We start from the raw sequence: 20,147 nt of genomic DNA on the forward strand, positions 1-20,147 counted from the left end.
ACATGGAAAACCATTCCCCTGAATAACACAGCCTTCTCTGTCTCTCTTGGCAGTCGGTCTTGGCAGCTGTTGTAATTGCCAACCTGAAAGGGATGTTTATGCAGGTGTGTGACGTGCCTCATCTGTGGAGGCAGAATAAGATTGATGCTGTAAGTCACCCATTTTTCTCTGAAATAAGAGTTGGTTATTATATGCTTCCTGCCATATCATTATGTTCCCTTATCTCCTCAGTCTTGCTTGCATTTTGGGAGCCTTAGGGCAGAAATGAGAATTGTGTGCATGAGCCACACCTTGGAACTCTTCCTGGTGAACTATGGTTTTGAAGGTCGCGTAGCTCCAGGAAGACCCATTGCCAGCAGGAATCCCATTCGAGCTCAGTCATATACACTTGATGTCTAGAGCCAAAGCCAAAAAAACACATTAAAAGAAACAAGCAAACAAACAAACAAAAACAAACAACTAATTTAGAAGGACAAACAAAACAAAGCAAAAAACCAAAATACAAAACCCCATGCCAATTATAATTCTTACCAAAGTAACCTTCATAACTGTTCTGAGGAATTACTTAATAAAAACTGGAAGTTAAATCCTTTAGAGTTATGCTTTAATTTAAACCAGAACAGATGAAAAGAAATGAGAAAACTTCCTATATATTGATATGGAAAAATTTCTAAGACAAATTGTTTAGTGAAAAACAGAGACCAGAGCAGAATAGAATAGTGTATATAATACACTAAAAGATGGAAAAATAGAACATTCTTTGTAGTCATATTTCAAAAAGAAATACTGGCAAAACGTGCGCTCGCGTGCACACACACACACACACACACACACATTCAGAGTGGAATAAAAAAAGATCCAAGTAGGGAGGGAGATTGAGAGTAGGTGAAGAGGAGAGAGGGCTGCAAGCAAGATTTTTCAGGGCACACTCTTTATAGCCGTTCCATTTTAAACTATGTTAATATACTAACTATTCAAAAATTTTTTAAAAATTTAAGTAGGACAATTGACCTTTATTGGGAAGGCCAGTTTCCACTTCCACTTAAATATGAAATGAATATTTTTAAAAAGCTGGCAGTTGACCCTTGAACAACATGGGGGTTGGGACACCAACCCCTCGACAGTCGAAATTCCACATATAACTTTTGACTCCCCCAAAACTTAACTACTAATAGTCTACCGTTTACCCAAAGCCTTACCAATAACATAGTTGATAAACACATATTTTGTATGTTAATGTATTATATATTATATTCTTACAATAAAGTAAGCTAGAGAAAAGAAGATGTTATTAAGAAAATCATAAGGAAGTGAAAATACATTTGCAGTATTTCTGAAAAAAATCCACTTCTAGGTGGACCCTCGCAGGTCAAACTTGTGTTGTTCAAGGGTCAACTGTAATTTGTTTATAGACAATCGATATTATTTGTTTCACAGGTAATCTCTCACCTGACGGTACATGATGAATTAGTATACTTTTTTTTCATTTCTTTTTTGTTTTTCTAGGTTATCTGGGTATTTACGTGCATAACGTCCATCATTCTGGGGCTGGACCTCGGTTTATTAGCTGGCCTCATATTTGGATTATTGACTGTGGTCCTGAGAGTTCAGTTGTGAGTAACATAAGACCCAGGTTACCTTACCTCTAACTAGAACAACACACCCTGAGGTTTTTTGCACCATTTTGATAAATATAGTAAAACCACTCCGTTTCATAATAATTCCTATATTGAGTACTTCTATGAATTCGCACATAGTGCTTTCCACACTTTATCTTACTTAATCTTCAAAAAAAAAAAAATACTGTGAGTAGGTTTTATTACTTTCATTCTACAGATAAGAAAATTGGAGTTCAGAAAGGTTAAGAACCTCCCTAAGATCACATACCTAGTAAGTGGAAGAGCCATGATTTGAACCCAGATGAATCTCACCCCAAAATCTATGCACTTAGTCACATGCTCTACTGCTGGCATTCTCCTACTCTCCTGGTCAGACCAAAAGATAATAGGATTCAGCAGAAGACTGAGGTTGGTTTGCAGTTGCTTATTAAAATGAGGTGAAGTCTGTGAGGGACTTGGCCCGAAGCTTGGGACAAGATAGCTGCTGACTATATGTTAGCTCATTTTCTTTGGAAGCTAGTAACCTAGAAGTTTATGTAACCCAGAGCAGGAGACTTTAAAACAATTAATTGTAACCAAAATTTATTCACATTTGCCAAAAAAGCATGTCCCTGACACCCACACAGTTATGTGAAGAAAACATCATTAGATTATCTGCAGGGTGAAAGCAGCAAAGACCCGGGGCCGGAAAGAACTCACTAGCTCCCAAAGCGCCCGGTTTGCTTCTGTGAAGTAACTCAGTCAAGGTCCTAAAAAGATGCTGCCTCTTGTGCTCTGCCTGTCTCATGTTTATTTTTTTCTTGTGTGGCTATGGTTTGGAAAGAAGGGCTTTGCAGAGAGAGACTGTTTCTGAACTTTAAGTTAAAAAATCAGCACAGAACAGCCAGCCGAGCAAAAACCGACAGCATGTTTTAACTGCTGACTTGGTTTAAGTAGGCTTTTAGCCAACAAAACGCAGTATCCCCCACAGTATTTAATTTCCAGTAATTATACGGCTGATCCAGAGGGCACATTGCTGAGAGTGCCCCAAACAGATACTCTTTCTTCAGGAGTTGTATTTAGCATATGTCCCTAGTCACACTTGAAGACTCGTGGAATTTATTTGATTTCATCAGGAACAGGAAATGGGAAGAACTGACTTCTGGTTCTCCTAGGCTCTTATTTCTATAAAATGAGACTAACTTGATGACCACAGACTCTCCATACTTCATTAGAAAGTTGCAATAACTCACAAATAAGTTCCAGGCCCTGTGCCAGGCAGTCAAGGCCAATGGGTTAAAGGTTGAGGCTGGGCTGCCCTTGACCTCCAGGCCTTGTGCCAGGTAGGGAAGACCAGTGGGTTAAAGATAGCAGTTGGGCTGTCCTTAACCTCTAGGGCCTTTTGAACTTCCCTGAACCTCAGTTTACTCACCAGTAAAAATGAGGATAATACCGCTGACATTGCAGGGTTGGGGCTTAAATAAGATATAACAGGTGTGAAAGCTCTTTGTTTAGCCAACAAGGTGTTGCACACATGAAAGTAAAATGCTCATTATTTCTCCCAGCCATCAGAAAAGACTTGTGGTTCCCCCTTCTCCTCCAATTCCACACAAACACCAGCTGTTCATTTCAGAGTTAACTGCAGGAAAATGTCAACTGCAATAAAGACAGAGTCCAAAAAACATCGGAGTGAAGGGCTCTTTAGTATCTGTTATTTCTTCTAAATTTTTATTCCAAGATATGCCTGTTCCAAAAAATCCTGAACTTAATTTTTCTTTTAGTCCCTCTTGGAATGGCCTTGGAAACATCCCCAGCACAGATATCTACAAAAGTACCAAGGACTACAAAAACGTGAGTGCCTTTTTAAGGTAGTTGCTGGACTGGGTTTGCTACCCTGGATTTTCAGGGGTCACATATTACACATCTAGTAGGTTAGGAACAAAATAGGCAAAGGGGTGGCAGGTTTCTGTCAGGAAATTCCCGAAGTCTACTGGGATGTCATGAAAACTTTTAATTCAATGTGCCCTCTGATATCCCTGGTTTACAGGGATTTTGTCCATGCCAGTTGAATGTCATTTTAATGTCAAACCATAGTAAGAGGCACTTTAAAATATAGGCAATTCAATTATTTCCAGAAGTTGAATCAAATTCTATTTCTCTGAGTGAAGGGAGTCCAAAGGTACAAATTTCTAATTATGGCTGTAATGTACAGCAGTGACTATAGTGAATAATACTGTATTATGTATTTGAAAGTTGCTAAGAGAGTAGCTTTTAAAAATTCTTATTACAAGAAAACAATTTGTAATTATATATGATAGATGTTAACTAGACTTCTTGTGAGGATCATTAGCAATATATACACACATCAAATGATGTTGTACACCTGAAACTAATATAATGTCATATGTCAATTATACCTCAATAGAAAAATATAGAGAGAGCCTCAGAGACCTCCAGAACAAAATAACACATATCCGTATATGTGCAATCAGGGTCCCAAAAGAGGAGAAAAGAAAAAAGACAGATGCAATTTTTTGCATAAATATCAAAATTTCCCCAAATTTGATGAAAAACATGACATACAAATCCAAAATGCCCACCGAACCCAATTAGTGCACACACCAAGGTCCAGTACACAATACAGTAACACTGCTGAAAGCCAAGGTATTAAACAAATTTTTAAACAGCAAGTGGAAGAAAAAACTTTTATTTCTCTGCTATATAATCCTTATCCTCTATAAAATTATCTAAAATCCCTATAAGATTTTTTTCTAACAAAAGACTATAACGTTCTGTCACCAAAACCCTATTTGTCATTGTACTCTATCCTTGGAATTGCAAGAAATAATAAAAAACACAGGAAATAAAAAACAAAGAAAATAAATATCTTACTGATAGGCTTGTGGTTCCTGCAAATAAGATTGCTTAGTGACCGGCATGGGGAAAAAAGATAAAAAAGCAGAGAAGGAAAGTTAAGAAAACACTTTTAAAAATTAAAAATAAAAGTTTTTAAAAGAAATTTTTAAAAATTTGTTTAAATGTGAACCCTAGGACATTATAGTCTAATTTTACCTTAACATTAAAAAAATGTTGGCCACTGAATCTGGAATTCCAGTAGGTGCTACTTAATTTATTTCCACAACCTCCCTCAGTTATGTTGATCCAAGTGCCATCAAAAGCTAAAAATGATGGCCGAGAGTCTCTGTTTCTGGGCTGGGAACCCTGGGCTGAGTTCTGAGTTCTAGCATCCAGCTTGTAGAGACCTTGCCCAACACACTCAGCCTCTCAGGGCCTCAGTTTTCTCCTCTGACGGGGCTGGACTAAAATTCTTATGATTCCTAAAGACTAGAGAAGCCTATGATTCTGTGGGTTTGACTTTTGGTCTGGCCACTCTGTGTCAGGGTAAGAACAAGCAAATGACATTATAGGTCTCAGTTCCTGTAGATTCCCTTGGTTTTGCTACTTTTTTTTTCTATTTTAAAATAAACTTTTTTGAGGGGGGAAGGGCCAGTGGTATGAACTTGAGGCAACTCATGTCATCATTCTGAGCTTGTTTCTTCATCCAGAAGTCAGAGGGTTGAATAATTGCTTTCCAAAGCCCTTTCTAAGTTGACCTTCATTGGGACAGTGGAGGTTTAGCAGTTTGGGTAACCAATTGCTTCCCACCTGGGATGAAGCCCCTATTTGAGGAAAGTTGAGCGATGTTGCCCAGCTCTTCTGAGCAATTGTATCTCAGCTGATAGTTGAATAGCCAGAAACTCAATAGAATATTTGAAGCCTAAAATTATTTAACCTTAATTTTTTTTTTTTTAATGCTAGATTGAAGAACTGGAAGGAATGAAGATTATTAGGTTTTCTAGTCCTATTTTTTATGGCAATGTCGATGGTTTTAAAAAATGTATCAAGTCCACAGTAAGTATTTTATCTCTAGAAATGTGCTTTCTAATCTCCTTTGAGACTTTATTTATTCTGCAGGTATTTATTGGGCTCAACTGGGCATAAGTCTCTATACCTTGTTCCCTTTGTACAAGGCGTTAAGAATGATACAATACGTGCCCTCAAATAACTTACAGTCTTTTGGGGATAGGAAAAAATATAAATAACACATATGTTAAAGTCCAGGTAGCAGTAACTATGCTGGACAAAAACACTAGAGTTGTCTCCAGGCAGAATTTGAGTAAATTCCAAATGGATAGTACAGACAGTATGTGTTAAGTGTTCACAGAAGGGAATAATCCATGTTACGTAGTTGGCCTCATCAGGCTTTGTGTGGCAGTCAGGCAGAAGGAAAGAGATTATATCCGATGTTTGGGAACTATGTGAACTGAGAGGAAAAGGTGGAAACAAGTATTGGAGGGAGGATTGCCCATCCAGAGTAAAAAGTTAGATAGTGTAAGCAGACCACGAAAGCAGGAAATTCTGAATTCTATGCTGTGCTTCAAAGTTGGGTTTTGCCTCTATACCAGTGTTTTACCCCATGAGTTCTAGGGTGAACTGGTTCAGAGGAATATTCATAGATTTTGCAATAACAAAAGAGCTCTGCAATATGAAGAAAATTTAAAAAACACAGATTTAAAGTTAAAGAAGTTATTTTCACTCTTGTTTTTGACTGTCTTGGAATCTGTAATATGCTACTGAGTTTCTGGGTGGTGGGGTAGGGTCGCTTGGCAGTAGAGGCCTCCATCAGACCTCAGAATTTCTTTTTCTCTTTCCCCCCACCCCAAGCTTTTATTTATTTAACTGTGTTTTACCAGGACCCATCAACTCCAAGTAGTTGTTTCAATCTAGTTGTGGAGGGCGCAGCTCACAGTGGCCCATGCGGGGATCGAACTAGCAACCTTGTTAAGAGCACTGCACTCTAACCAACTGAGCTATCCGGCTGCCCCATGCCTCAGACTTTGTTATTTGTCAGGACATCGCAAGGAATAATACCACTTGAGAAATAACCTCTTCAGATAACAATTGTGATTAATGAGCATTAGAAACCAGATGTTTTAAGTAACTTGATATTTATTTCCAAAGGTTGGATTTGATGCCATCAGAGTGTATAATAAGAGGCTGAAAGCACTGAGGAAAATACAGAAACTCATCAAAAAAGGACAATTAAGAGCAACAAAGGTGAGGCAACATCTTAGCGCTCTTTAATTCTTTGCTTTCTCAGATGAAAATGAAAGCTGCTAGATTGTCTACAATCAAATCGATCCCCTTTGGCACCCAGATGTGTGTAAGCAGATGACAGATTTGCCAGAGAACAGCTGAGGTGTTCTAATAGTCAGAGGAAATAGGAGGAAATAAAATGAAATCAGAGTTCCTTGGAAACATGTGGTATGATTCTTTCTCCCATCATGAAATAAACCTTGTTTTTACTGAAAGGAACAAAAGAAGTGCTAATTCAATGCCAGAAAATTGTAATAGAAGGCAGTAAGTTCATAAACTTTTAGAGCTATTGCCTTTTATTCAGACTCTGCTGCCAAAGTATCTCTTGGCCAAGTCCTACAATTTTCCAGAAATCAAGAGTTCGCGACTTGTCTGTTCTTCCATTTTTCTTCCTAGAGAACAGCAAAGTTTGGACGGAGGTGGACCTCATTCCTTAAGAGTTCATCCCCTCAGTGTTTTGCTTACAAGGAACAGTGGTGTAGCACTTTTAAGTAATTTGAGATGAATTGTTGAAAGATCTCCCAAATCACTGGTGATTAAGTTAGCGGTATTTTCTTTGTTTAGAATGGTATTATAAGTGATGCTGGCTCATCAAATAATGCTTTTGAACCTGATGAAGATATTGAAGACCCAGAAGAACTCGATATCCCAACCAAGGAAATAGAAATTCAAGTGGATTGGAACTCTGATATTCCAGTGAAAGTCAATGTTCCCAGAGTGCCCATCCATAGCCTCGTGCTTGATTGTGGAGCTGTGTCTTTCCTGGATGTTGTCGGAGTGAGATCGTTGCGTGTGGTAAGGTTCTGGTGTTTTGAATTATAGATTTGAAGCTTTGGCAATAGTAAAATAATCCAGTTGCCTAGTCTTGCAAAGGGATAATTGATTGCATGGGCTCTGTAATTTTTCTAGGGGAATGCTTTTGCACTAGACTATAATATTTTAAAGCACAAGCTATGGAGCTAGACCATCTGGGGTTGAATCCTGACTCTACCACTTGCTGCAGTGTGACCGTGGACAAGTTGCTTACTCTGTCTGCACCTCAGTTTCTTCATCTGTAATATGAGAATAACGATGGTGTCTACTTCATAGGGTTTTTATGAGCGTTAAATATATATATGTAGTGCCCAAAAAAGCATACACATTCTAAGAAAGGAAAACTGTATTACAATTGTAATACTCAATATATACTGATAACAAAAGATTCATACAAGTCATCTTTGATTTCTGCAATTACGAGACGTGCTCAAAGTGGTTACCATCAGCGTCCAGACACTTTTGATTTCAGCAAACTACTGCTTGAGCAACATTAACCCAAGTGTCCACTTGTATACATATTTTTGGCACCCCCAGATATACTAATATATGGTTTAGAAAAGTATCTGGCACATAGTATGGAATATTGAAAGAATGAAAAGTAGGTGAAAGTTTACATTAAGTATTATGTTTTTATTTGTTATGTGAATAGCAGCAGAATGAAGAATACCAGGTACATGGCAGGACTGGGAAGTGATCAAGCCAGGAATGATCAAGAGGATAGAGCAGGAAACAGACCAGGCATCTCAGACGTCAGGCTTGGGGAGCATGTAGAACAGGAACATTCATGATATCAGACATCAGTTATGCAAGCTCAAGTTCATTCCTTCAACAAATAGATGTGAAATGCCTAGTACGTGCCTAGCACTCAGCCAGGCACACGAGACAAGTAATGAAGTAGTCAGAGTCCCTATCCTCATGGGACTAGCAGTCTAGAGGGAAAGGCAAACATTAAGTAATCTTTTAAATAACAACTATACTAAGTGCTCCAAAGCAGACTAACTAGGGTATCAACTTGACCAGGAGTGTCAAGGTTAGATGAAGCTACAGGTAGATATCAAGCGAGTCAGGCAGAGAAGTAGGCAGGTTCAAGGCACCACAATCAGACGTAATAATATGAAAATGACCTTCAACTGAGGTTTAGTTTAGCTGGGGCTTCTTGGCTACCTCTGCAAAGTGAGAGAATGATCCCAGGATGCGAGTACTAGGCAAGTAAGGTGGAAAAGCGATTGTAATTGATGAAGGACTGCGAGAAAATGCTGACAGGTTCTCTGCCAGTGTCTCAGCAGACCTGGTCATTAGCTCATTTGAGAACAGCTCTTGTTCTTCATTGTGCATTTCACTCTAGGCATTGGCTCAGATGCATTATAGACTGTGTTGGCCAAAGGGTTTCATGAATTACTTTTGGGAAGAGTCTTAATGTATTTAATGCCAGAATATTTGCCACACCTAACAAATACTTGCTTTCAAATGCTGTAATGACAATTATGAAAACTCCAAACTTTATAGTTAAATAGAGGTCTTGATCTTTGTTCCCGGAAATTTCAAGCTCCATTTTATTATTATTATTTATAATTTAATCCAACATTTATTGAGCCAGGCACTGTTTCAGGTGTTGGAGTTAAAGTGATGAAAAAGATAAATAAATTTGGACTGACCTTGGGTGATTAGACAATTTATCACCTCACCTGGGACACTTCTGAGAGTAAAAGTGAGCACTGTTAATAATTATGCTGAGTGTACTGGTCAGCTGTTGCTGCAAGGATGCTGCATAACAAACCACCCCAAAGTCAGCAGCTTACAACAGTCATTAATTTTTCTTGCTCATGTGTCTGTAGGTTGAGTGGAAAAGCTCTGCTTTATGCTGAGAGTTGGCTGGGCTGGGCTCCAGCCTTCAGACTGCATTCAGGTCTCCACTGGTCTAAAGCTACATGGAGCGTGTTCCTGTGATGGTGAATCACAAAGCGCAAGGAAAGGAAGCACAGTGCCTCTTAAAGCATCACTGACATCATATCTGCTAGTGTTCCATTGGCCAAAGAAATCCCATGACCAAGCACAAATTCATGCTATTGGCAGTATACTCTTTCTTAAGGGGAAAGGAGTTAATACTTGCTGAACAGCAGTCTAACCCACCATACTGACACAAGAGGTACAAACCAGGGCCATCCCAAGAATAGCTGGACCTGTGGTCCACCCTAGTTTGATCTTATGGAGCATATGATCTAGCAGGGAAGACAGATAATATGTAGTTAATTGTAAGGGTGACATGGGTTACAAGAGCACATATGGCGTGTAAAGTTCTATTTTATTATTGCCCATAGGTCTTGCGTCTTGATTTTTTAAATTAAACTTTTCATTTTGAAATAATTGTGATTCCCATGAAGTTGTAAGAAATAATGCAGAGAAATCCTTTGTAACCCTTACCTGCTTTCTCCCAATGCTAACATCTTGCAAAACTATTGTACAAAATCACAATCATGATATTGACACCGATACAGTCAAACTACAGAACCCTTGATTTTCAGGTCAGTTTTTACATTCAAAATCTGGTGGCCGCATATCTACAACCATATGTCTTCCACTCAAAGATATAAACTCATACTCTTGTCTCTGATCTGCAGGGTCTATCTTAGGAAGACTCCTGTGCTCCCTTCTTTTCTTCCTTCCACAAATATCTACCAAGCACCTCTTGCTATCAAGTGCCGTGCCTTGGGCACTGGAGGTAGCCACCTCTGCATTGCAGTCTTACCATCCCTAATCATGTCACCACTGTAGGCTGAAAACCTCTGTGATTTTCCAATAACGAATTTTCCTCTAAGTTCTGATGAACCATGATGAAAGTATTGAAGTTTCTCCTAAGCAAGTAACTGAATGCTACTGAATTATGGGCCGATAAAGTTACTCAAATTCTCCTTTTTAAATTTTTAGATTGTCAAAGAATTCCAAAGAATTGATGTAAATGTGTACTTTGCTTCGTTTCAAGGTAAATGCGTATATGTACATATCTATCTATAAGACTTCTTCCTAAGCCCTTTCTCCTACTTTGGAATGTAGATACAACATGACCAAAGGCCTTTAAAGAAAACAATTTTTTTGTCATGATAACAAATATATAATGAAATTCACCATTTTAGTCACAATTCAAGTGTACAATTAATTCAGTGGCATTAAGTACATTACAACGTTGTGCAACCATGACAACTATGTATTTCCAAAACTTTTCATCACCATAAACAGAAACTCTACCCATTAAGCAATCACTCCGAGGGCCTTTTTGAACCTAGAAAGACATTACTTCCAATTTGTGCCGTTGAGCTAGTAATGCATGTAAACTTATACCTGGACAGCAGTGCTGGATGAGTGGGGGAAGATTATCACGGGGAGAGCAGAGCTGGAGATGACTTAGATCCCTTAAAATGAGAGGGTCCTCCAGGCTCTGACTCTGTGCCTGACTATGTGTGAGTGTGTGTTTGTAGGAAATACTAGTGCTTTGACTGGAAGCAGAGACAGATAAGGATATTTGCACCAGTGATGTATTGAGAGAGGACACTGGAAACATTCATGAGGGAGTGAGGAAAGCAGGATAGGGTAGGGGAAGAAGCTGGACAAAGACATGGCTTCAGAAGTCTACCTTAGCCTGACTTCACAAGGATCACACGGCAGGAAGAGCACCAAGGGCTATTCTTCCTTGAGGTCAGGGAGCCAGCCTGTGTACCCCCATGTCAGCCTGTCAGTGGCTGCAGGCCACCCAAGGGTGCAGGTGTTAAGTTCCCAGGCCTTTGCAGGTGAGACAGCTCCCCTTGGCCCAGGAAAGTTGTCCAGAGAAGGTCACAGCCACTGGACGACGAGAACACTGGCAAAGGGACCTGGGTAGGAACCAGGCATCTCCTATGACCCATTATGGGTAACCCTACCATGTGCTACCAGAAAACAAACTCATTTTAGAGCAGGATCACATTTTGGAAATGAGTAAAGGAATTAAAAGGAGGAGCTACCAAAGCTTAGTATTGGTTGATGTTACAAAAATATATTTTTCCTAGAGACTAACTAAATATTATCTCTTTCTTTTGAAGATCATGTGATAGAAAAGCTGGAGAAATGTGGTTTCTTTAATGATAACAGAAAGGACATACTCTTTTTGACTGTCCACGATGCTGTCCTCCACGTACAGAACCAGGTTAAATCCCAAGAGATTCAAGATTCCCTTTTAGAAACGGTAAACATTTAGCCTTTTTACATATGTATATGTGTCTTCCTTACACCACCATAATTTCTGTAAATGGTGAAAATTGCACAAACTTAGGTTTGAATGCTAGCCTCGGAGGATGTTAAGCCATCTGCTTAACTTCACAGAGCCTCAGTTTTCTCATCAGTACAAGGGGAGTATAAACAATTCCTTTTCTGTGTAGATGCGAAGACTAAACATGGTAGTTTATAGGAAAGCACCTGGGAGTGCCGACTGCATACTAGTTACACTGTGTGGGCTTACTAATAAAAGTAGGCAGTAACTGTAGTGCCTTTTTAGAATAAAGCGCTGACTCTTAGTGTGGGGACAAAGCCCCAGAGAGCAGTTTCCAGGCTCTCAGCCTCACGTGGAAAGGTGCTGGCTCGGGTAGTACGTGGGCTGTGGCTAGTTGGCCGTCAGCTGTAGCCTGTTAGTCAATTGGCTACTGATATAACTGTCGGGGCTGCGTTGGTTAGTCAGTCAGTTGGCAGGCAGAACAGCAGACAGCAGGTCGCACGTCGTGTGAATCCAGCCTCCAGTGAGACCATAGTGGTGTGACTCCCCTACCTATGGCTCCTTTTTGGCCTCGCCACATCCTGCGTGGGGAGCGGGAGCTGAGACCCCGCAGGCTGCCCCGCACGACACTTGGATTTTCTGGGATTTGTATGTAAAAATGCAATGTGAATTCTCAGCAATCTAGAAACTCTTGATTATCAATGCCTTTAAATAGGATCCATTAGGTCATAACTGATCTTTGAAAAAGAAAAATAATTAAAAGCCATGAATCAGCCCAGAGTTCATTATCTCCCACAAAATAGAAAAGACCCTGATTTCTTATGGGCCTCCTCATTCCATCAGTTCTGTTGTTAGACACCGAGGAAAGTTGAGCGTTCTGCTCTGAGTCACGGGCTGGGCCTACTGGTGGGCTCGGTACAAGAACCTCTTTCCTGCCATGTGAATTTGGGAAACTAAAACAAATACCTATAAAAATAACAACAATAATTATTATTTCAGTGACGCAGTCTGCTATATTTTAAATTGCTTCCCTTTTCTCCCCCCTAAACTTAGGGTAAGCAGATTCTTATTGTAAACTGGAAGTTAATGTCTGAAGTAAAACTAATTTAGAAAACAATAGTACATTATTCCTTTCAGCTGTTGTTAGTAGAGAGCTTGCTCTGCCTAATGCTGCTGGAGAAAATACTAGTCCTAAGTATCAAGATCTGGCTCTTAAATTTAAAAAAAAAAAAAAAAAGAAGAAGAAAAGTATTATAGTAAAACTACAAATCTTAAAAAAAACCAAAGATGCATACAAGATGCTCATCTTTGGAAACTCATAAACCTTTTTCTATCTTAAGATTCTCTAACCCATACATAACAACAACAAAGCAGGATCATAGACAAAGTATCTAAAAAAGACCCCGTATTAAAAGTAAAATAGAACTAAGGTGTCAAGTTCCTTCTCAACATGAAAAGTTATTTTTTTATTTATTTATACCCAATTCTGATCCAAGATCTCAGATCCCGTGAATGTCACAAACAGCACTAACCAAGAGTGCCCCCACCAGTGTTACTCAACCTCGTTTGTAATCAGGGAGGCATTGTGAGCGGCTGGGAAGGATTTTTTGACCCTGAGCAAATGTCCCACAGAGTAGAACTGAGTGCTTGTGTTATATCCTTACCGGGTCACTGGGCAGTGGGTTGAGCACTGCTGGCGGCCTGTCGGATCAGAAACCTTATACTTCTGTGCACCCTCGGTATCGAGCACAAAGCCCTGTACAGGGGAGAGGTAAATGATGGTAAATCTCACCTGTGGTACTTTCCTTCTCTTCAGGAAGGGGAACTTGTGTATGATGGATGTTGTGGATGCAGTGATAGGACCCTCTGCCCATCCCTTTATGTGGCCATCACAGAGGTTCACCCAGGACAGCCTCAACTTGTAGTTACCTACCCTCTGACTTTCCCATTATGTCTGGTCACCTGCGCGGGACTGAAGTCTAATTCATTTCCATGCTAGCAAAGAGAATTGGATTATTTATTTGTGAGATGAAAAGTAGCTAAAAAGCTCTTTGAAATGCCACTCTTGCCTTTATATATATTTGCAGTTGCTTTGAGAATATATTTCTTTATTCATTAAGACAAAGCCCAAATTATTATTGGTTTCCTCTGTGTATAAGATTAAAATACATATTACTGCTAAAAAGCTGAACAGCCAACTTGGTCCATAGATATTTGCTTCCATCTCCAATAAAATTAATTTCCATCCAATTTCCCTTGGGACTGTTCATTGTCATCAGCCACAAGACCATTCAGTGCATGCTCAATGCTTTGTTTAGCTGTTGAAATAAAATCACTGTGGACTGCTGAATCATTCGGGAACTCGGGGTGACTCACTAAGAGGCATATACTTCAGAGGTTGGGGAAGAGAACTGAAGAGGGGGTTAAACAATGGAGAACTGTACTAGCTCACACTCAAATGTGAAAAAATGCTACAGGGAAAACTCTGAGTGAGAAATATAAAAGAACAAGAAAGCTGGAAAGGATTCTCAAGTTTACAGATGATTCCAGATGAGAAGCAGCAGCAGCACTTAAAGTCATTTTCAGTGGAGGATCCGGTGGTTTGATGCTATTATGTTTCCAATAAATATTGTCTGTGTTCTTTGTCAAGATCTCCCTCATCCAAGACCATAAAGATCGTCTTGAATTAATGGAAGCAGAGCTGATTGAAGGAGACCTCAGTGTCGAGGATGAGGTATGGGCATTATTTTCTTTCAAAGAAAATAATTTGGATTAAATCTTGAATAAATAGAACAATACATACAGTGACTATGTCTGGTGTAAACTATTCAGAGAAAAAATATATATTTTAAATACCAAAAGGATGACTTCATTGAAAAGGAAAAATGAGAAATAAGAATTCTCTTTTGACGACATTAAGAGCTGGGGGACCTTCTACCCCAGGCCTGTAGGCAGATACCTAAGCCTCCGCATACTTCCTCTTCCCCTGACCTAAGGGGTGGGGGAAAGGTGAAGGGAGGGAACTTCTAACCCAGGAGTTTCATAAGCTTCAGAAATAGTACGTGAGGAGCAGGAACCTCATGACCTTTCTCCATCCGACTGATAATGGCTAAGAATGTATTTCAGATGCTCTTGAAGCATCAGATGGATTCCTAGGAAACTTGACTGAAACTTGTAGTTATTTGAGTGAACTTTGTGGCTCCACCAGTGAGTAAAATGTGACTACCAAAAGAAGATCATAGAATTTTAAAGCTGAAAAATGTCTTAGAAATCAAGTGATCCCACCTCCTAGGCCATGCAGAAATCTCTCCTCCACCATGGATGTTTACTTAGCTTTTGTGCAAACATTTCCAGACACTGGCAACTCGTAGCTTTTCCAGGGAGTTTGTTACATGGTTGGGAGTCTCCAAGTGTTAGGTGTTCTTATAAAACAAGATTCAGCTTTTCTCTAATAACCGTCTTAAAGGCTGAGATCTGCCTTCTCCACAACACAAACCCTCCCACTGAACAGTCCTTGTGTGTCCAGCCAACTCTACTCCAGGCAGGACTTCTCCAGGTCCCTTTATCACTCCTCATAGACACAGAATTTGTCAAGAAGAGGACACAAAACCCTAGACGGGATCAGGCCAGCATGGAGATTATGTAACCATGACCTACCTTGATTTCATCAATGTATTTCTGTTACCGTGACTTAAAAATAGGTTTATTTTCATAATAGCTACATCAACATCTTTGTTTCTATTGAGCAGGGGTCAATTAAAGACTTAGGATTTTCACACTAACTGTTGTCCAGCTGGGCTCCCCATTTATATTTGTGTAATTGGTTTTTGACCCTAGTGCAGGACTACACGTATTTCTGATCGATTACATCTTATTTATTTCCGTCTATTGACATCCTTTTGAATTCTGAATCTATCATCCAGAATATTAACTATGCACCCCCACTGGTGTCATGTACAAATCTGATAAGTATGCCTCCTTTTCCTTATTTCAGAACCTGATAAAAGTGTGGAAAGCATACAATTCAAACCCCTATGGCAAAACCAGGCAGTGAGGAAGACAGTCAGAGAAGACTTGTGGAGGAAATAACACTGCTAGGGTGAAAATCAGAGGTCCTGAGTCTTAGCCCACCAGTGTCATGAGCCCAGGAACATCATCACTGAGCTCTGTAGTCCTTCCAGCTTTAGAAGTTTATGACTATGGATATAGGACCAACTTAGTAGAGTAAAAACTCATATATCAAAATTGGAACTAAAGAAGTTGCTGTAATATAGATGTATTTTTGATTGCCACATAAAAGGATCATTCAGGTCGGAATCCTGTAGATAGTGAGGCAGTAGAGCAGAGTGGTTTTAAGGACATGGATTCTAGAACCAGATGGATTTGAGTGTGAACCCTGATTTGCTACTTACTGGCCGTGTAGCCCAGGGAAAATGATTTACCTTGTCGTCATGTTAGTTTCTTCACGTAAAATAGAAATAATAATGCGTCAAAGAGTTGCAAAAATTAAAGGATGCCTAGTAAGTGCTCAGTAAATAGTAATTACTGCTTTTAAATAAATCTAATTAAAGTTTGATGAGTTACAAAATTAAGTTTGTATTCTACTTTTATTATGATGATCCACACACCTAAATGGGCAAACGCAAGCAACCAACACTATCAAAACATATTTGTAAAACAAGATAATATAGACTTAAGGAGAATTCAGTTCTATTAACACTTTTATTTCCCCTTTGTTTCCATAGGCTATGCGCAGACTTGCTTTCTGAAAGTGGACTCAGGAAGTCCCTCGAATTTAACCGCCTGTGTAATTCTATGCAAGCATTTTCTGCACTGACTGTTTCTTTGAACTTGAAACACTCATTCTTTTTCTATTAGATTTTTTTTTAAATCTTCGATTTTTATTTTTTTTAACCTCTTAGCCATTGAAAAAGAAACTCTTTAGATTGTTTTATTTATAAAATAAATAGCTTACCTCTCAAATGTCAAAATGGTGAGAAGAATTATCCAGGCAATTTAACCATGTCCAGGCTCTGCTGATGACATGGGGCCAGACCCATGTGACAGATTCGCTGACAGCATTCACCTGGGTACCCGCGTGCCTCAGTTCAGTCGTGGTAAGTGGGACACAACAGCCTCTCTGGAATAAGATGTGCCTCCTTACTCCAGGAAGGCAATCCTAAGAAAAACCCATTTCTAACTGGCCTTGATACCCATGAACTACACCGATCACAGGATGTGGGCCCACTGAGGAATGCTGGAATATACTTGCTAGTGCCGTTTTCAATCAAAGCCTTCAAAATTCACTTTTGGGAAATACATCAAAAAAGTCTTTAAACTGCAAAGTTGGTTAGTACTTAATAGGGAGTGTTACATGTAACCATATCTGTAACCAGAATTCAGAATCAAGAAAATGGTTCACTTAAAAGCTATAGAAGTGGGCTGATGTATTTAGAGAAATGAAGCAATAAGATTATTGTGGTTTGTAAAAATCACTTTTTGATATGATAATCATGGATCACAATTAAGATAAAATATATGAAAGTCTGTCTCTAGTTTCAAAGTGCAATTTTAACTTCTAGAAATGATCACTGTGTAGTGGTACATAGAGGTATGGTCTATTTGAAATCTAAGAAAGATTGTGTTATTTTGAACAAAATACAGTTTTGATGTTTATAAGACTGTGGTGATTAAAACAAATTTCTATTTTTCTCTAAAGTTTTAGCAGCAGGAGAATAAGTGATTGTTAACTGAATTCTGACCACCTTTCAAAAGAAATCTTGAAGAGTAAATAGTCTATATAAAAATCTATGTTTAAAATGACTGTTTTAGATAAAACATTCTAAATGAACTCAATAGCAAAAGAAAAAGAGTGGTTTTGGAATATAAACATTGAAAATGTATAGGTTTTTTAAAAATCCATGTTTTAAGCCAGAAAATATTTTGTATCTTTTATTTTTACTTAATCTTTTCTGACTGCCAGTGATTTTCTAGGCAGTAGACGTAATATGTAGGCTGTGGCCCTGTGGACTATTCCCATCCATTTCATGCTGAAATGGATGAAGTTGTACTTCATTACTAGAGAAAAATGAGTACTCAGGTCCCCAACTGAGACATTTTACATGGTGGAGAATTATATTATACCTTTGGCACAGATGTGTGAAATTCCCAAAAATGTTTGGCTGGCCAAAGGCAGCATGTCTTCTCTCTTTTTGTTCTTAAATACAATGAGAAACAAGGTATCTACTTCTGAAGGAATATCATCAGTGATCATATCAAATTGATTAACCAAAAGAATCATTGCCATCTCCTTTCCCTTCTGCATATTGGAATTTGAATAGGTTCTAGTGGATTATGATATTACAATATTCATTCACGTTTGTGAGTTATTCTGTGTTTGACTTAGAAGAGATTTCTCCCCCTGTTGGGTCCAGCATAACCAGGATTCTAACGTTATCTTGTTTTCACAGTAATGCCTGTTTATAATGGCAATAAATAATCTCTCTAAAGATTGAATATAATAGTCTTGTAGGAAGTGGATGAATACCTCTGTTCAATAGAGGAAATATGCACTGTTCATTTTTTTTATTAGTTCAAAGAAATACCAAGTTACTCTTTATAAAAAGGCTAGAGTTTCATAACATCCTGGGTCCATTTGTGACTATATAGGTTCACAGTCTATTTGACTTGTTTCCCCACACGGGAGTACTGTCTCTTCTATGCACATTTTGAATAATAAGTATACTTTTACTTCTGTATTGCCAATAGAAACTTCACTTGAAATTAAAGTTGTCTTTTGTTATGTTTAACCTATATGCTAAGACCCCAGTATATGAATTTCAATAACAAGCGAAAAAAACCACCTCATGCGCAGTTGAAATATTTGCACGTTTTTATTAAATGTAAAGTGACCTTTTAAGCTACTCTGATGTGTCCTTTTTGAGCTAAACTATTAAATAAAAAATGTTACATTTTGTTTGCCATTACTCTCATCACTCATCTGTTTGATGTGTTCTTTACAGCTCTTCTTCCACCTTTTGTGTGCGTGCAGTTTCTTTTTGTAAAGACCTGTCAGTGCAATAAACAATGTTACAGATGTCTCGGTTAAATCTTGTAATTCTTATCCAAATATTTCCAGCGTACTTTGATTTTCATTCTTTTCAGAGTGATTCACTCTTTTAAGAATGATTTTCGTTCTTTTAAGCAAACTTTTCGTGCTGGTACAACATACGTGTCAAAAGCACACAAAACACAGTGTTCTGTTTGAAGAATTTTCTCAAAGCACACCAGCGTAGCCAGCACCCAGATCAGTCAGCAGAACACAACCAGCACCCAGAAGCCTTCTCATGCCCCTCCCAGTAATTGCCCCGACGTGTAATTACTGTCCTGACCTCTAACACCTGTTTTTTGAATTTCATATAAATGAAATCAGATTATTTTTTCCCTTTCTCTTTTGTGTCTGTCTTTTACACTCGACATCACAATCATGGAATTCATCCATGTTGTTGTGTATACCAATCATTCGATACTTTTCACTGCTGTATAGTATTGCACCGTCTAAATTTACCACCACTTATTTATGCATCCTACTGTGGACATTTGTGTTATCTAGAGGTTTTTTTTCTTTCATGAATAGTGCTGATATGAATATTCTTGTTTATTTTCTTGATGAACATATGCACACAATTACGTGGTATTCGGCTGGGAGCGGGGTTGCTGGCCTCACATGCACGTGTTCTGCTTCAGTGGATACTGCAGTAGACTTCTAGTATCTACAGCAGACTGTTGGTAAAGTGATCCCACCAATTTGCATTTCTATCAGATGTGAGTTACATTTCCAGTTGCTACTCATTTTTGCCAATACTGGGTCTGTGCCTTTTTCATTTGAGCTGTTCTTATGGGTGAGTAGTTGTATCACACTGTGGTTTTAATTCTCATGTCGCTGATGACTAGAAGTTAAGCACCTTCTCAATGTTTATTATCAATTAAATATCCTCTATTGCGAATTGTGTGCACAAGTCACTTGCCTATGTTTCCTTTTTAGTCATCTGCCTTTTCCAATTGCATTGTAAGGGTTTATATAATAAAAATATAAGTCGTGTGTTGGAAATATTTGTTGTAAATACTCTATTCTGTGGATTGCCTTTTCACTCTCATAATCATTTTTTGATAAACAAAAGTTCTTAATCTTAGTGTAGTTCAATTTATCATTTTTCCCTTAATGGTTAGCCTTTTTTTTTTTTTTTGGCGTGTTTAGTGTAAGGTAACTGTTACCTCCCTAAGATAATGAAGATATTTTCCTATATTTTCTTCGAAAATTTTTGTTTTACCTCTCCTAT

At 38.6% G+C, this 20,147-nt stretch overlaps 1 protein-coding gene across 3 annotated transcripts in view; it reads left to right on the forward strand.

The window, feature by feature from the left end:
- The window catches only part of SLC26A4 (solute carrier family 26 member 4), a 39,338-nt gene extending 19,423 nt beyond the window's left edge, over nucleotides 1-19,915 (forward strand). For 2 of the 3 annotated variants that reach the window (XM_081079261.1, XM_081079260.1), the window contains exons 12-21: nucleotides 54-149; nucleotides 1,507-1,613; nucleotides 3,380-3,449; nucleotides 5,418-5,510; nucleotides 6,621-6,716; nucleotides 7,320-7,550; nucleotides 10,497-10,551; nucleotides 11,642-11,784; nucleotides 14,459-14,542; nucleotides 16,554-19,915. In XM_081079261.1, coding sequence (XP_080935387.1) covers nucleotides 54-149; nucleotides 1,507-1,613; nucleotides 3,380-3,449; nucleotides 5,418-5,510; nucleotides 6,621-6,716; nucleotides 7,320-7,550; nucleotides 10,497-10,551; nucleotides 11,642-11,784; nucleotides 14,459-14,542; nucleotides 16,554-16,577 — 999 coding nt within the window. In that variant the 3' untranslated portion in view covers nucleotides 16,578-19,915. The remainder of the gene's footprint in view (nucleotides 1-53; nucleotides 150-1,506; nucleotides 1,614-3,379; nucleotides 3,450-5,417; nucleotides 5,511-6,620; nucleotides 6,717-7,319; nucleotides 7,551-10,496; nucleotides 10,552-11,641; nucleotides 11,785-14,458; nucleotides 14,543-16,553) is intronic. The other variant, XR_013995317.1, reaches the window with a different exon arrangement.
- Nucleotides 19,916-20,147: the final 232 nt, after the last annotated feature.

This window comes from Rhinolophus hipposideros (assembly GCF_964194185.1).
Source record: "Rhinolophus hipposideros genome assembly, chromosome: 18".
In the NCBI taxonomy this organism is placed as follows: domain Eukaryota; kingdom Metazoa; phylum Chordata; class Mammalia; order Chiroptera; family Rhinolophidae; genus Rhinolophus; species Rhinolophus hipposideros.